This window comes from Molossus molossus, unplaced genomic scaffold, assembly GCF_014108415.1.
Source record: "Molossus molossus isolate mMolMol1 unplaced genomic scaffold, mMolMol1.p scaffold_m16_p_14, whole genome shotgun sequence".
NCBI classification, from domain to species: Eukaryota; Metazoa; Chordata; class Mammalia; order Chiroptera; family Molossidae; genus Molossus; species Molossus molossus.
Window position 1 is genome coordinate 16,878,787 of NW_023425349.1, and position 15,764 is coordinate 16,894,550.

Here is a 15,764-nt window from a genome sequence, read left to right on the forward strand (position 1 = left end):
CAGAGCGTCCCGTTCATGTCTCTGGAACTCAACACGCATTTTGGGGACCCCGCTATGTGTCGATTCTTGCCTGGAGCGGGAAACATGGAGATAAATCAGTGTATTTCCTTGGCCTGGAAGAATTCACAGTATGATAAGCAAAAATGACCCATCAACAAGCAAATTGCAAGGAAGTGTGAAATGCGCAAAAGTGGAATGGGAGGGGGGGGGGAGACGAAGTCTCCCAGGTGTGGCCGGGTCCCGGTGGACAAGGAGTCTCCTGGAGTTCAGCAAGGAGAAATAAATGGAGGTTGGGCAACTTTTAGACCAGAGGCAGAGCACGAGAAAAGGCTGGGTGTGAAACAGGGCATTCCTACAAGGAGGTGGTAGGGGCTGGACCACGGAGTGGGCACAGCGTGGAGAAGACGGGAGGTGAACAATGCAGGACCGTGAAAGTCAGGTTAAAGAACCAGAGGTATTGTCCGGACGGGGTGGAACTTCCCAAGCAAGGGGTGGACAAGAGGTGATGTTTTAGGAAGCCGGGAGAGGATGTGCTGGAAAAGGTAACCTTGGAGCTGGAAGGCGGTGCACAGAGGCTATGACAGTTGCCTAGACAAGAGGTATTACTAACTGACTTGTACCCGGGAGACAGCCGTGGGAAGAGAAGTCGTTGTGGAGACACGCTGTGGGAAACGGGAGGAACCCAGGCTGACCCTCTGTTATTGGCTGGAGGCACCAAATAGAGGGGGGTGATGTTCACTGACGTCGGAGACGCAAGTCATCTTGGGGAAGAGGAGGGTCACACGCGAGTGTATGCACATACACACACACACTTTCTTTGCTATTTATTTATTTATTTGTTTATTTATTTATTTATTTATTTATTTATCTCGGAGAGGGAGAGGAAGAGAGAGAAAGAGAAACATCGACGTGAAAGGGACACATTGAGTGGCTGCCACCCACACAACCCAACCAGGGTCGGGGACTAACTGCAACCATGGTACGTGCCCTTAGTGGGAACCAAACCCGGGTCTCTCTGGACCTCAGGCCGACGCTCTAACCGCTGAGCAAACTGGCCAGGGCCACTTTCTTTGCTTTTAATCATCTGCATGTTGGTTTGCTTCACTCAGCAGTCCCGTGGCCTTTTAATTCAATTCAACAAATACTGACGGACTCAGGTTATCTGCTAGGTGCTGTGTGAGGCACTAAATGGGAGCCAGGGGTAAAAAGTTATTAAGTATTTGTTTCTACCACGCTTTTCGCTTCAACGTCAACACTTTGGAGCGCCATGGAACCAGTCTTGTGGGGATAACGAAATCCATGAAGCGTTGAGCGAGGACTTCAGGCTGTCATTCTGGTCGTACAGACCAGAACCATCTAAATATCAAACATAACAAACTTGGTGTCAATCCCTGAGTATAGTTTTTAGTGTAAAATGTAGACAGTGATTCATTTAATTCACGGGCTCAGTGACATTCTGTATAATGGTCCCAAGTACCGTAATGAAATGTGGGGTGTTTACTTAAATCTTAAGATCCCTGTATACATCGTCAACATTCTTACCGCTGGAAGGGCTCTTCCTTTGTATCCCCACCGCCTCCTGAGTGTTATTACTTCACAGCACTTGAACCATATTAATTGTAATTGTGTTTGTCTTCACCATTAAACTATGAGCCCTTTGAAGTTCCAGACCGGGGCTTTTCATCTCCTTGCATGGCATTTAGGCAGCACGCGGTTTGGAGTGCATGTTTATTAAACTTAATTAAACTTTCAAAACTACATCTTCTGCGTCCTCATTTCACAGATGGAGAAACTGAGGCTTGGGGAGAGGAGTGATTTATGCACGTCCAGATATGAACGTAACAATGGAGTGAAAAATAAATCCTGTTTTTTTTTTCTGATTGCTCCACATTTCTGAGGCTGTTTTCGCCTCCTGCCCAGCTTGGTTGGCTGGCTAATTAGCCAGAAGTTTGGAAGCATTTACAAGTAGTGGAAATGCAAACCTTCTTTGTTATGAAAACCAATGGCCATGCAAATATAGCCTTTAGCCCTGTATTAAGTACAGGATTTGTTTCTTAAGTCCCTTCACTTACTCAAAAGCCAGGAGTCAACAATGCCTCCAGTGTAAGGTTTCATTTCCCTCAGAGAACACACACACACACACACGCACACACACACACATGCACACATGCATGCACACACACGCACACGCACGCACACACACACACACACAATGCATAAGCATGTGACTCTGGCGGAGCAGCTGAAAGGATGTTTTGGATGAGATCTTGGCATTTATTGTTCCCGTGTGACCTGGGAAAGTCAGAGGTGCCAGGATTCAGATGGACCCCAGGTCAAGTTCTCACTCCTCCACGCTCAGCTGCGAATGGACCTGGCACCCATCTCAGATTATTTTTTGAAGATTAAAAGGAGGAGGAGTCGTTTCATCACACAGTCGCCCCATCACCTTGGACCAGCCAGCTAATCTTTCTGAGCCACCGTCTCTGCATCAGGAACACGCACTCGAGGAGCTGATTCACAGAGTCCCGTGGAGCTGGCACATTCTCGGGCTGTCCTCCCCTGAGAGCTAATTGGATTCAGGGTGCAGTGTTGCAAGGACTGGAGACTTGGGGAGCGTGATCCCCGCTACCCAGCAAGGGCCCCTGCCTGATGTAGGCCTTTCACCGGGTGTGCTGGCGCTCTGTCTGGGGTTGCCTGGCCACGGCACCGGTCCCCACTCTGTTCCTCCGGGTCTGGGAACGAGCCAGTGGATGTGGAGACTCACAGACAGGACTTCTTCCCAAAAGCTGCTTGGATGGTAAAACACAACATCCAGAGAGGGTTTTCTGTTTTGTTTTCCACAGGCTCAAGCGACTATTGATTACAGAACACACACACACACACACACACACACACACACACACACACGCATGCACGCGCGTGCGCACAAAAACAAAAACACAAACAGGATGTTCCCTCTCCTCCCCTTGCCGGAGTCGAAGGCAGCCTCTCACCATGTGCGTCACTGTCACCGGCCCGGATTGCACCACGAGGGTAACGAGCCTCCCGCTGGCCGGAGATGTTAGAGAGTCCTGAGCTCAGAGCCCTCGTGCGTGTACGTTTCAGTTTGGGGGGACCCGCAAACGGAGAGAACACAGTCTGTCCGTCAGCATGACTTCATGCCGCCCGGTCTGGTTTCAGTCCTCATGAGAGTGCCCCCTCTGACGCCGGCGGGAGGACAGACCGACGTCTGTTCCCAGCACAGGTTCTGACGTGGAGGGGGAACCGGGCTCCTCCGTGTGCCAGACTCTGGCTCACATACCTGCCATGCAAACCCGGGGCGGGATATATTTACACTGAAAAAACATGTTGTTGTTTCTCTGAAATTCAGATTGGACCGGGCACCCTATTTTTATTGACTGAATCTGGCATCCTGACTTGGGGTTCCCCCACCGCCATGCGTGGGTCAGTAGAAAGAGGTGTTTGGGAGGCGCAGAGATGGGCAGGGACCCTGCTGCCGCCGGGCTCTCGCAGCTGTGATGGAGGGTTGTGGTATCTGTCTCTCGGGACTGCTGCGAAGATTTCGTTTGTGATGCCTTCAAAGCATCTTACTCTGTGTAAGCAGGTGCTTTGTGAACATTAGCTTTTATTGTAATTATTTTACTTCTATGTCTGGATCACTGCTCTTCATTCAAGAGAAACTAGATCATGTGTCCAGACCCTGGGAAAGGATGTGACTGAGAACATATGGCAGGAAAACTGGAGCCTCCTTCTCATGGGCACCGGGAGAGAGGCGCCGGGAGCTTACGCATGGGCGTTCCTGTACACACCTCCTCCTAGCGCTGTGCTGGCAGCCAGGGGGAGACCCAGACCCACTTCACACAAATACGCTGTGCTGGGGTCTTTGGAACAGCTCAGGGTGGGAAGAGTGCCCTCTTGGTAATCAGGTGAACTTGGTTATAGGCAGTATGGAACTTTCATTTAAAAAGTGCATAGAGCCTGGCTGGTGTGGCTCAGTGGTTGAGCCAGTACCAGGAGGTCGCTGGCTTGATTCCGGGTCAGGGCACATGCCCAGGTTGTGGGCCTGATCCCCAATGGGGGGCATGCAGGAGGCGGCCAATTGATGTTCTCTCTCATCAATGTTTCTGTCTCTCTCTCCCTCTCTCTCCTCTCTCTCTCTAAAATTAATAAAGAAAAAAAAACATAAATCAATTAAGAAAAACATAATTTTAAAAAAGGTGAATAGAAAGCCCTGGCTGGTTTGGCTCAGTGGTTGAAGCATCGGCCCGTGGACCAAAGAGTCCCGGGTTTAATTCCAGTCAAGGACACGTACCTTGGTTGTAGTTTGGTCCCAGCCCTGGTTGGGGTCGTGTGGGAGGCAGCCAGTTGGTGTGTTTCTCTCACATCAATGTTTCTCTCCCTCCCTCCCTCCCTCCCTCACAATCTGTCTGAAGATAAATGGATAAATATCCTTGGGTGAGGATTGAAAAAAAAAAAAAAAGTGCACAGAAAGAAAAAAAAGAAGGAAGGAGAGAAGGAAGAAGGAAGAAAGGAAGAACATAGTGTGTTACCTGGCAAAGGTGTAAGAAATCAACATTCTCTGGAAGCCCTAAGTTTACAAAGAGCTGGGACACACCCTGGACCCCAGGGCCTGGAAGTGTCAGGGTCCGTGGAGTGACTGACACGTGAAGCACGTCCGAGCCGGCGTCTCCTGATTAGCGTTGCCGTGTTTGTTCATGTCTCCAGCCAACATCGACTGAATGTCTGTGCTCAGTCCCGTGAGAACACTCACATGAATAAGGATGGCCCGTGCCCTTGGTGGGATCAGAGTGTGTTGGGAGAGACAAGCCAAGGAATGTGGTCTAGCGTGGGATGGCGGCCAGGAGAGGAGCATGATCCCAGGCGGAAGAAAGTCGAGACAGGGTTCCCAGAGAAAGGGATGCTTCACTTGAGACCAAAAGAGTGGATTGGGTCCTGGCCGGTGTGGCTCAGTTGGTTGGATGTCATCCTGTGCACTAAAAACATGTCGGTTTGATTCCCAGTCAAGGCACCTGCCCAGGTTGTGGGCTCCCTCCCTGGGAGGGGGTGTGCAGGAGGCAGCCGATCAGTGTCTCACTCTCACATTGATGTTTCTATCGCTAAAAACAACAAACAAACTGTACATTGGTGGGGTACAAGGAGCCACAAGGGTGGGGGGAGAATACAATTCCAGCAGAGAGAAAAGAATGTTCAAAAAAAGGCCACGGAGCACAATTGCAATAGAACATTGATTATCACTTGGAGTAAGGGTCAGCCAACCATGAGACTCTGGCCCAATTTAGCCTGCTGCCTGTGTTTATAAATAAAGTTTTATCGGAACACAATCATGCCCCTTTCTCTAAAGTATTGCTTACGTAGCTTTATGCTACAAAGGCAGATTGAAGTAATTGCGGCAGAGGCTACCTAGCCACAAAGCCGAAAATATTTACTGCCTGGCCCTTGACAGGAGCAATCTGCTGTCTCCTGATGCAGCGCACACTTCGCCTGGGCGGGAATTCACTGTTGGTGGAAACGGTGGTGGTTGCAGGAAGGTGGATGGTGGCATGCCAGGGAGTGTCAGGGAACAGTGGTAGGTGAGCCTGGGCAGGTGGTTGGGAGGTAGAGCAGGGGTTTGCACTTCATCTGGAGGGCCATGGGGAGCCTCTGACGGTTACTAAGCAGGGGGGTGAGACTTCTACACAAAGCAATGTAGCAAGGGTTTAAGAAGACAGGGTCTGGAGCCAGACGGCCATGGTCAGACCCAGCTCCTTCTCTTACTGGCTTGAACCTCAAGCACGTTGCTTATTTCCTCTGTGCCTCCGTTTTCCAGTCTGCAGAATGGGACATGATAACGATGATGATTATGATAGTATATCCCTATCCTGTGGGGTGCTGAAGGTGAAATAAGTTACGGCAGGTGCATGCCGGACCCAGAGGAGGTTCTCCATGGATCCTGCCTCAGTGATTATTTTGGCTGCTGGGTAGAGGGGCTCAGAATGGGAAAACCAGGGGCGTGAGTGCGTGGGAGGGATTTGGGCACCAGCTGGTGTCCTGTGCCTACGAGAGCTGCTCTTAAATGTCAGCCGGCTCCTATCATGGCCCTCGGCATCTTCCCCTTCAATCTCTCCACTGTTGTCATCATTTCTTCTGTCCTCCTTCCTTGCAGGCCTTCAGGAGTGCCCTGATGAGCTCCTACTGGTGCTCCGGGAAAGGGGACGTGATCGATGACTGGTGCCGGTGTGACCTCAGCGCCTTCGACGCCAGCGGGCTCCCCAGCTGCAGCCCCCTCCCGCAGCCCGTGTACGTATGCGTGGCCCCTGCTCCTTCGGCCGGCCCTTCTAAAGAGCGCAGGTAGCCTCGGCAGGGCTGGGAGCGCTCAGTGGAGACGCCGAGATGGCAGCACTGTGCTGTTTTAACGACGCCCCTCGGTCCACCGCGACTTTCTTGACTCATCCCCTGGCGAAGGTTCGCTGGGCACTGACTACTGCTTGTCAGTTCTCTGGGACGCTGGGGCTCCCGAGATGGAGAAAGTGTGGAACTTTTACTAAGAACTCCATTCTGTTCATTCATCCCACGCGTGATTTTTGAACACCCGCTATGTGTCAGACCCTGGGGGATTCATCAGTGAATGCATCAGGCAGTCCGTAAACTTGGGGAGCTGACCGTTTAGTGAGGGGGATGGATGGCCAAGCAAAAACAGGAAAAAGAGATACCATTGAAAAGTTAAGTGATAGCCCTGGCCGGTTTGGCTCAGCGGTTAGAGCGTCGGCCTGTGGACCGTGGAGACCTGGGTTCGGTTCCTGCTAAGGGCACGTACCTCAGTTGCAGTTTGTCCCCAGCCCCTGTTGGGGTCATGTGGGTGGCAACCACTTGATGTGTTTCTCTTGCATCGATGTTTCTCTCTCTCTCTTCCTCCCTCTCTCCCTCCAGCTCTATCTGAAGATAAATGCAAAAATGTCCTCAGTGAGGATAAAAAAAAGTGATAAAAGCATGAAAGAAAAGACTAAAGAGGTGCTAATGGAGAAATGCGGGATGCTAGTTGGGGGGGGAGTCAGGGAGCTGGATGGGAGGCAGGAATCATGTTTCAGGAGAAGGAAGAGCAGGTGCAAAGGTCCTGGCGCAGGAAGCCCAGTGAGGGAGTGAAGGAGAGTCACCTGCCGTGGACGAGTGCCCTCAGAGGGGGCGTGTGTAAGGAGCATAGGAGAGCTGGGCAGGAGCCCATATTGGGGAACCAGAATCCCATAACACCCCTCTGTGGGCGAGAAGAATCACAGTGTACGATGGTCCTTAAAGAGATAGTGTGGTGTCGTGGAAAGACAAGAAGAAGCTGGGTGGAGGACAAGCACATTGACCATCACGGTTCTGTACCCAGCTGGCTGTGTGACTTGGCAAATCATTTCCCTTTTCTGGCCTTTACTCTCCCTATCTGTCAAATGGGGAAATAGCGCTTCCCTCTCTGTAAGGACCCTCCCAGTTCTGCCTTCAGTAATTCTGTGGGTTTGTTTTTTTTTTGCTTCAGGAAAGGATTCCCTAGGCTTCCTACTGTCTGCGAGGGAGTATTGATTTAAGGATATTCAAGAGTTGACTGATATATTGGGGGATTGAAAATGGCAGACAGGTTGAAAGCTACTGTGTTTGAAGGTGCTGCCCGTTGAATTGACCGTGAGGCATCATTGAGAATACAGTGTAAATAAACAGAAAGCTAATCAGCTTCCTGGGAGCACATTTTGTGTGCTTGGACTAATTTACTGCATTCCACATTGGTTCTGAAAGGTAGCTCTTCTTAGCCCCATTGATGGACAAGGAGGCAGAGGCGGAAAAGGAGTCTAAAAAACCGCCTAAGTTCATGCAGAGTGTTGGTGGTGGGTTGAATCCTGTGCTATTTTTTTTTTTTTTAAATCCTCACCTGAGGATATTTTTCCATTGATTTTTTTTTTTTTTTTTTTAATCCTCACCCGAGGACATCTTTTCCATTTTTTGTACAGACAGAGTGGGAGGGAGAGAGAGGAAGAGAGAGAGAGGGAAACATCGATGTGAAAGGGACACATCAAGTGGCTGCCACCTGCACGACCAACCAGGGCCGGGGACAAACTGCAACCGAGGTACGTGCCCTTAGCGGGAACCGAACCCGGGTCTCTCCAGACCGCAGGCGGACGCTCCAACCGTTGAGCCAAACCGGCCAGGGCTCCATTGATTTTTTGATAGAGAAGGGAGAGAAGTAAAGAGAGAGAAACATCGATGTGAGAGAGACACGTTGATTGGCTGCCTCCCACACGACCCTGACCAGGGCTGGGGATTGAACTGCAACTGAGGTACATGCTTGTGACTGGAATCGAACCCGCAACTTTTTGGCCATGGGCCAATGCTCTAACCACTGAGCCAAATCGGCCAGGGTGAATCCTGTGCTTTTAATCTTGACACATGAGACGCTTTTGGGGCCCAGCCCATGCTGGCTGGCCAACAAACCACCTTGCCTGTCACCCCGTCTAGGCTGCGACTGTCCCCAACAGTGGAGCCCTCCAGCACCGTGGTTTCCTTGGAGTGGGTGGATGTTCAGCCGGCTATCGGGACCAAGGTCTCTGACTATATTCTTCAGCACAAGAAAGTGGATGAATACACAGACACAGACCTCTACACGGGTGAGTAGGCAGCCCGTGGCTTCCCCTATAGTCCGGATAGTGTGACCCAGAGGGAGTCGGGGGCTTTCTCATGCCTTCGGAGACTTGGTGTCATTGGACCTGAGAAGGCACTGGGACGTTTCATGGCTTGGTGGTTGTCACCTGGCAAGAAGTCTGATTCTCTGACTTGGGTCCTCAATGTCATGTATCAACGGGTTAGTTAATTCAGAAGAGGATTTGACCTTTTCTGTAAACGGATTATTTCTGGGACGGAGATAAAGACATTCAAGGACTTGTCTCGTCTAGCCAGATGCACTGGGATAGTTGTCTTACCTACTGCTGGCGAAGAGGGATTTGGAAAAGATCAGACATGCGGGCGAAGAGGAGCAAAGGAGCCCCTGAGAGTGTGACATTCAGTTGTCACTGAGCGTGAGCCCCGAGTTCTGAAAGTCTGACACAGCCAAGAAACTGTCATCCTGGAGGTGGGGTCTGCCCGGGCGGTCTGGCCCTAGGGCAGGGAGTGAGCCTGGGTGCGTGGGAGCTGGCCTGGAGGCTGAGGCCAGGAGGGCCGGACAGGTGCTGGGTGTCAGGGTCGGGGCCGTGGGAGCTGGCCTGGTGCTGAGTTGCGCCTGGGTCTGTGGTCATCAGCCTGATTTGGGGCCCAGCCAGAAGCCGGGGTTTGAGGTTGCTTGTCTGGAGCTTGGGTTTATGGGAGCTGATTAGGAGACAGAGCTACAGGGGCCACCTGAGGCCATAGGAGCTGAAAGGCATGAGGGGAGCTTGGGGACCTGGGTTTCTGGCAGTCCACGGGGAGTCTGGTGACACGGAGCTTCTGGGGCTGCGAGAGTCAGCAGCCAGGGGGAGAGCAGAGGCCTGGGTTCACAGGAGCCCACGCCTTGTAGGAGCCACCCACAGCGTGGGGGTCAGCCTCGTGCTGGGTCAGCCTCGCTCTGGGGCCTCAGGTGAATGGAGGGCCCTCGCCTCTCTTCCACAGGGAGGCTTTGTCCCTCTGCACTGGGCGGCCCCGGCGGGAGGAGGGGTTATGGGAGTAATAGGAATCTATCTTTCCTACCCTCCTCAATGCATCTTTTCTTATTTTTGTATGTGACCCAAGTGCTATAACCCTTCACCCAGAAACCTGAGTTCTTGTAAAGGTATTTGGGGCCTGGATAGTGGTGGTCCAAATGGATTTTTCTGGGGCACGGTGGGCTGGTTGGAGGGGTTGGGGGTGGGGACTGTGCTGCCATTCTGCTAATATGACCCTCTGACTGATTACTAACCTTGTTTTGTAACCAAGTCAGTGAGTCCCAGAGAGGATGCGAGTTTCCCAAATTCCCACAGCCGGGCAGGGCCGAGCCAGGCTTTACAGCCGGGCGGTCATATCCCTGCTCGGTGCTCCTTCTTCATGTAACATCACACTGAGGGCGAGAGACTGGCTGCTGGCTTGCGGAGAGGTTTTCCTTTTGCTTTGTTGTCATTAGAAATGTTTATTGAATTTCCTGTGTCTGTTGCAATGACTGTATGGTTTATATTTCCTAGTGTGTTCACATGGTAAATAACATCGATGGCTTTTCAGAGGAGGAGGCAACTTGCCTTCCTGGAATAAGTTAACCCCACAGAGTTAGGCTGCTATCTATTTGACATGTAGCTGGGCTGGATGTGTCGAAGTTTGTTTAGCATGTTGGCATCTGTGTTCCTGAGGGATTTTGTCCCGTCGTTTTCTTTTCTTGCAGTTTTGCGCTCAGAATGTTTCTGGCCTCACAAAATGAATTGCAAAATGTGTCCTCCTTTTCGGTTTTCTGGAAGGGTTTGGTTAGAATTAGTAGTGTTTCTCCCTTAATTGTTTGACAGACTTCACCGGTGAAGTACACTTGCCTCTCAACTTATAATAGATAGAAAGTTGAAAACTTCCTAAGTCGAAAATGCATTTAATATCCCTAATGTACTAAATATCATAACTTAGCCTTAAACGTGCTCAGAGTGCTCGTGTTAGCCTACCGTGGGGCAAAATAATCTAACACAAAGCGTATTTTATAATAGAGTATTGAATATCTTATGTAATTTATTATACATATCATTTTTACACCATTGAACAGTTGAAAATTATAAGTCAAACTATTATAAATTGGGGACCTTTTGTAATTCTGGGCGTGGAGCTTTTCTTATAGGAAGGTTTTAACTACCAATTTAATTCTCGAATGAGTTGTTCAGGTTGTCTGTTCCTTATTGAGTGATCTTTGGTAGCTTGTGGATTTCAAGGAATTTGCCCATTTCATATGCTATAGAATTTACCGGCAAAAAGTTGTTCATGAAATTCTATTATCTTTTATGAAATTCATAGTGAGATCACTCTCTCATTCTTGATACTGGTAATTTGTCTTATCTTTCTCTTTTTCTGATCACTCTGGCTAAAGAGTTATGTAATTTATATCCTCAAGGAATCAGCTTTGGCTTCATCGTTTTCTCTGTTGTTTTCTATTTCATTAGTTTCTATTCTGATCTTTGTTATGTCCTTTCTTTAGCTCACTTAGGATTTGGTTTGCTCCATTTTGCCTCAAGTTCAAGTTAAAAAGCCTGAAGGTAACACCCCAGGTTTTATACAGGGGCTTGGCGGAGAGAGACTGTACCCCTGTTTCCTCTCGGCTTCCTCCCATCACTGGGGGACAGGGATAGACAAGACGAGCAGGCCTTATTTCACCCCAAACTGGAAAGGATGAAATGGTTTTCTTGGGGAGGAGGTAACCAGCCTGCCGTGTTCCTGCCGTCTACGTGTGGCCCATGTGCAGAGAAGGGGTACTGTGAGCTGTGTTATTAGATACATACACATGTAGAATGGTTAATCCTCCTGATGAATGGATCCCTTTATCATTCTGAAATGGTCATCTGTATTCCTGTGATTTTTTTTGCTCTGAAATCTATTTTGTTTGACATGAACTATTCTAGCTTCCTTCTGATTAGTGTTGGAAGGGTCCACCATTTCCCCTTCTTTAACTTTTATATCATTTATGACATTATATTTAAAATGTGTTTCTTGTAGACAGCAGATAGTTGGGTCTTTTCTTTTTTCTTTTTAAAATCTGAAATTGTTATCTTTAATTTGGTGTATTTAGGCCATTTATAATTAATGTGATATTGTGGTAAAGGTTGAAGTTTATCATCTTGCTCTTTGTTTTCTATTGTCCCATCTTTCTTTGTTCCCTTCTCTTTTTTAGATCTTCTTTCGGATTGAGTGGTTTTATGATTCCACTTTATTTCCATTGTTGATTTATTAGCTATACTTCTCTTTATTTAGTGGTTACTTTTGATTGTACATACATATATATAACAGATCATAATGTACCATCAAGTGCTAGTCTACAGCTTTTATATACATCGTAGGAAACTTATAATAGTATATTTTGAGCTCTCCCCTCCAAGCCTTTATGCTAAATTGTCATACATTTGACTCATATATGTTATGTTTCATAATTCATTGTTATTATTTTTCTGTAATAGTAAACTGTCTTACTATATATTTGAATTATATTTAAGTAATGGGAAAAGTGATTTTATATATTTACTGATATAGTTACCATTTTTGATGCTCTCTATTTTTTTGCATACAACCTTATTTTCATCTGGTTTCATTGTCCTTTTGCTTGAACATTGTTTTTTTTCTTGTTTGTTTATTTGTTTGTTTTTTACTATTTCTTGTATTTCAGGTCAGTTAGTGATAACTGCTTTTTCTTTTGAAAGATATTATTGCTCAGTACAAAATTCTTAATTGACATATTTTTACTTTTATTACAATATTTTTATTGTGATACTTTATTAATTTTTATTTTTATTAATTAATTTATTTTTGTTACAGATGTTTCTCCTCCCCACCCCAACAACCTCCTCCCTAGCCCACCCCCACCCCAGCATTGTTGTCTATGTGCACTGGTTACATACATGCATATAAGTTCTTTGGTTTATCTCATCCTTCTTTACCCCCTTCTTCTGAGGTTTGTCAGTCTGAACCATACTCTGTTCTATGTCTCTGGGTCTATTTGGTTGATGAGCCTTTTTTTGTTCATTATATTCCACAAATAAGTGAGATCCTGTGGTATTTGTTTTTTAAATCCTCACCTAAGGATACGTTTATTGATTTGAGAGAGAGAGAGAGAGGAAAAAAACCACATTGGTGTAAGAGAGAAACATTGATCGGGGATCTAACTGCAGCCTAGGCATGTGCCCTGATGGGGAATCGAACCTGTGACCTTTCAATTTATGGGACAGTGCTCCAACCCACTGAGCTTCACCAACCTGGGCTTAATTGACAGATTAAAAAAAAAATAAAGATGTTGCTCCTCTGTTTTCTTATTTTCATTTTTCCAATGAGAAATCTGCCTTTATTCCTAGCTTTGTTCCCGTTGATACATACAATTTTTTATCTGGTTGCTTCTAAGCTTTTCTCTTTAATAATAGTTTTGAGCAGTTTTATCATTTATTGTGTGTGAGGTTCATTAAGCTTCTTGCATCCGTGAGTGAGTTTATATTTTTGTCACATTTGGGAAATTTGGAGCCATTATATTAAAAAAACTTTTCTTCTCTCTCTCTGTTTCCTTTTACTCCTTCAGAGACTCCAACCGCATGTGTAGTTGCTACTTGAAGTCGACCTTCCTCTCACTGGTCGCCCTTTCATTTTTAGATATTCTTTCTTCTCTTTCTGTTTCATTTTGGATACTTTCTAGTGCTATATCTTTAATACTTTCTGCAAAGCCTAACCTATTGTTATTCTCATCTAGTGAATTTAATTTGTTTTTAAATTTTCAGACTTCGTCATTTTCATCTTTAGTTCCATGTGTGTCTTGGTGATCGATTGCACGTCTTAACATTTCAACACAATGGAACAGAGTTATAACAGCAGTTCATGTCCTTGTTTGCTCATCCTAGCATCGGTCAGTTCTGGCGCAGTCTAAATGGGTTGGTTTCTTTCCTCCTTGTCGGTTGCATGTCCCTGCTTCCTTGCACGCCAGGTACTTTTTGAGTGAATGCCACACACGGTGCTTTTTGCCTTGTTGGTTGCTGGATATTTTTGTATTCCTATAACTACAGGGTGAGGCAAAAGTAGGTTTACAATTTTTTGTATGCAAAATAATATAATGATAAATGATAATAGAAGAATAAACTCCATATTTCATGTATTCACAATTGTAAACCTACGTTTGCCCCCTTCCCGTATTTTTTTCACTCTGTTTTTTTGACACAGTTACTTGGAAACAGTTTGATTCTTTGGGGTCTTGCTTTGGGGATTTGTTAGGTAGAACCAGAGGAGTGTTTAATCTAGGACTAATTATTCCTACCACTGAAGCAAGACCCTTCTATATGCTCTATACAATGGCCCATTAATTATGAGGTTTTCCAGAGTGGCTGGTAGGAGCAGGAACTAATTATGGCCCCTGTATGAACAGTGGGCACGGTTCCATCTAATCCTCTTAGGTTGGTAGGTTCCTCGTATCCATTCATCAATCACTGTTCTGCTATATATTGAAAGGGGACCCTCCACAGATCTCTTTAAATTTCTCTCGGTACAGCTCTCTCCTCTCCATTACTCTACCCCATAAACTCTAGTCCCTTGAGTCTCCCCGGACGGACTGAAAACTCTGTCTTCTCAATTAAAAGAGTCTGCCAGGCATCTGCTCCCTGGACAGTAACCTGGGAACTCTCTGCAGACAGAATCGGAGGAACTAGCGCAGCTCACGTGATTTGTTTCCCATCATTCAGGATCTCTGTCCTTTGTTGCCTGATTTCCAGTTTCAAAACTTGTTTTTTGTGTATATTTCCCTTTTAAAATTTCTTAAGGTTTTAGGCTGTAGGGTAAACAACTCTAGTCTCCATTTCTCCATCTAGTCCAGAAATGGAGATCCAAGATTCTTCGTCTGGATAGTCTAAAAAACAGTTGCCCTGATCCAAGAGTTACACACACACACACACACGTGTGTATGTATATGTAAAACTTACTTCTTTTTAGTTACTTGGCCTGGAGTCACCTCCCACAGATATTAGCCCTTCTTCCTGCTGCCATTCAGACATTTGAAAGTGATGACACAGCATACTGTCCAGAATTTCCGTGGGCAGTTATCTTTAAAGAAACAAGATACTGACTCTCATGTCTCTGTGGTTCGGGACCCTCTCACAGTGCCTGACGTGCAGAGATGTTCGTTGTTCATTGAGTTGAACTGCACGTGGCTAAGCGTATCCATGGCCGAACTTCTCAGCTCCGACTGCGCTGCGGTCTCATGGGGTCTTGTGTAGTTTCGAGACTCGCTGAGCGCCTAGTAGGCCTTCTCAAATGGCAGGTCGATTGCTGCCGGGCATGAGTTGGGGTGGACCGTGAAGCAAAAACCCCACCTCTGTTTCCCAGGCACCTTTACGTCTCAACCATCTGGAAACTGAGCCCGGCCCACGTTAGAGGACTTCAGCTCATAAGATTGAGGTTTTTTGTCTTTTTTTTCTTGGAGCATATACGCCTAGTGAAGGAATATGGACGTTAGAAAACCTGGCTTCTGCTTTCGGTTTCTACCGCTTCTCACTGAGAAAGCAGGGCCAGCCAGATCCCTTCCAGGGCTCGGTCCCCCTCTCCGCGGAACAGGGAAGGTACCACCCACTCCACAAGCCACTTTGAGAGTCAAATGTAGCACAGTTCTTGGCACATGAGAGTTACTAATAAATTTTAATTGCTTCTCCTTTTGATGAATTAAAAAAAATGAGCAAGAAAGTTAAATGTTAGGAAGAAAACAACAAAATAAGGTTTAAGACTTGTTTTGGATGGAGAATTGGGATTACTCACACATTTGGCCAGGTGAGGCCAGGATAGGGAAATGTGGTCTGTTCCCTTTGATCTCTCTGGATTTTTGCTGGCAGCCGAACGCAGGGCTGGAATTGTTTATTTATTCGTGAGCTCACACATGCATGTGCACAGATATACATGCATGCACACATTCTCTCTCTCTCTCACACACACACACACACACACAGTCACATGGCTGCCGTCTCTTCGACACCCTTTTGAACTAGCTGTGGAAATGCCTACTCTCTCCCGGTATGGTATCCCTCCTCTGCCCCCAACCCCTTGGTTTGGCAACCTCTTTGTCTCCTCCAGAGAGGCCATTGCTCTGTTGGTTC

General features: G+C 47.1%; 1 protein-coding gene across 3 annotated transcripts in view; it reads left to right on the forward strand.

Moving 5' to 3' along the window:
- The window catches only part of ASTN2 (astrotactin 2), an 855,221-nt gene that overhangs the window by 695,539 nt on the left and 143,918 nt on the right, over positions 1–15,764 (forward strand). For all 3 annotated transcript variants that reach the window (XM_036261816.1, XM_036261817.1, XM_036261818.1), the window contains 2 exons: positions 6,164–6,297; positions 8,488–8,636. In XM_036261816.1, coding sequence (XP_036117709.1) covers positions 6,164–6,297; positions 8,488–8,636 — 283 coding nt within the window. The remainder of the gene's footprint in view (positions 1–6,163; positions 6,298–8,487; positions 8,637–15,764) is intronic.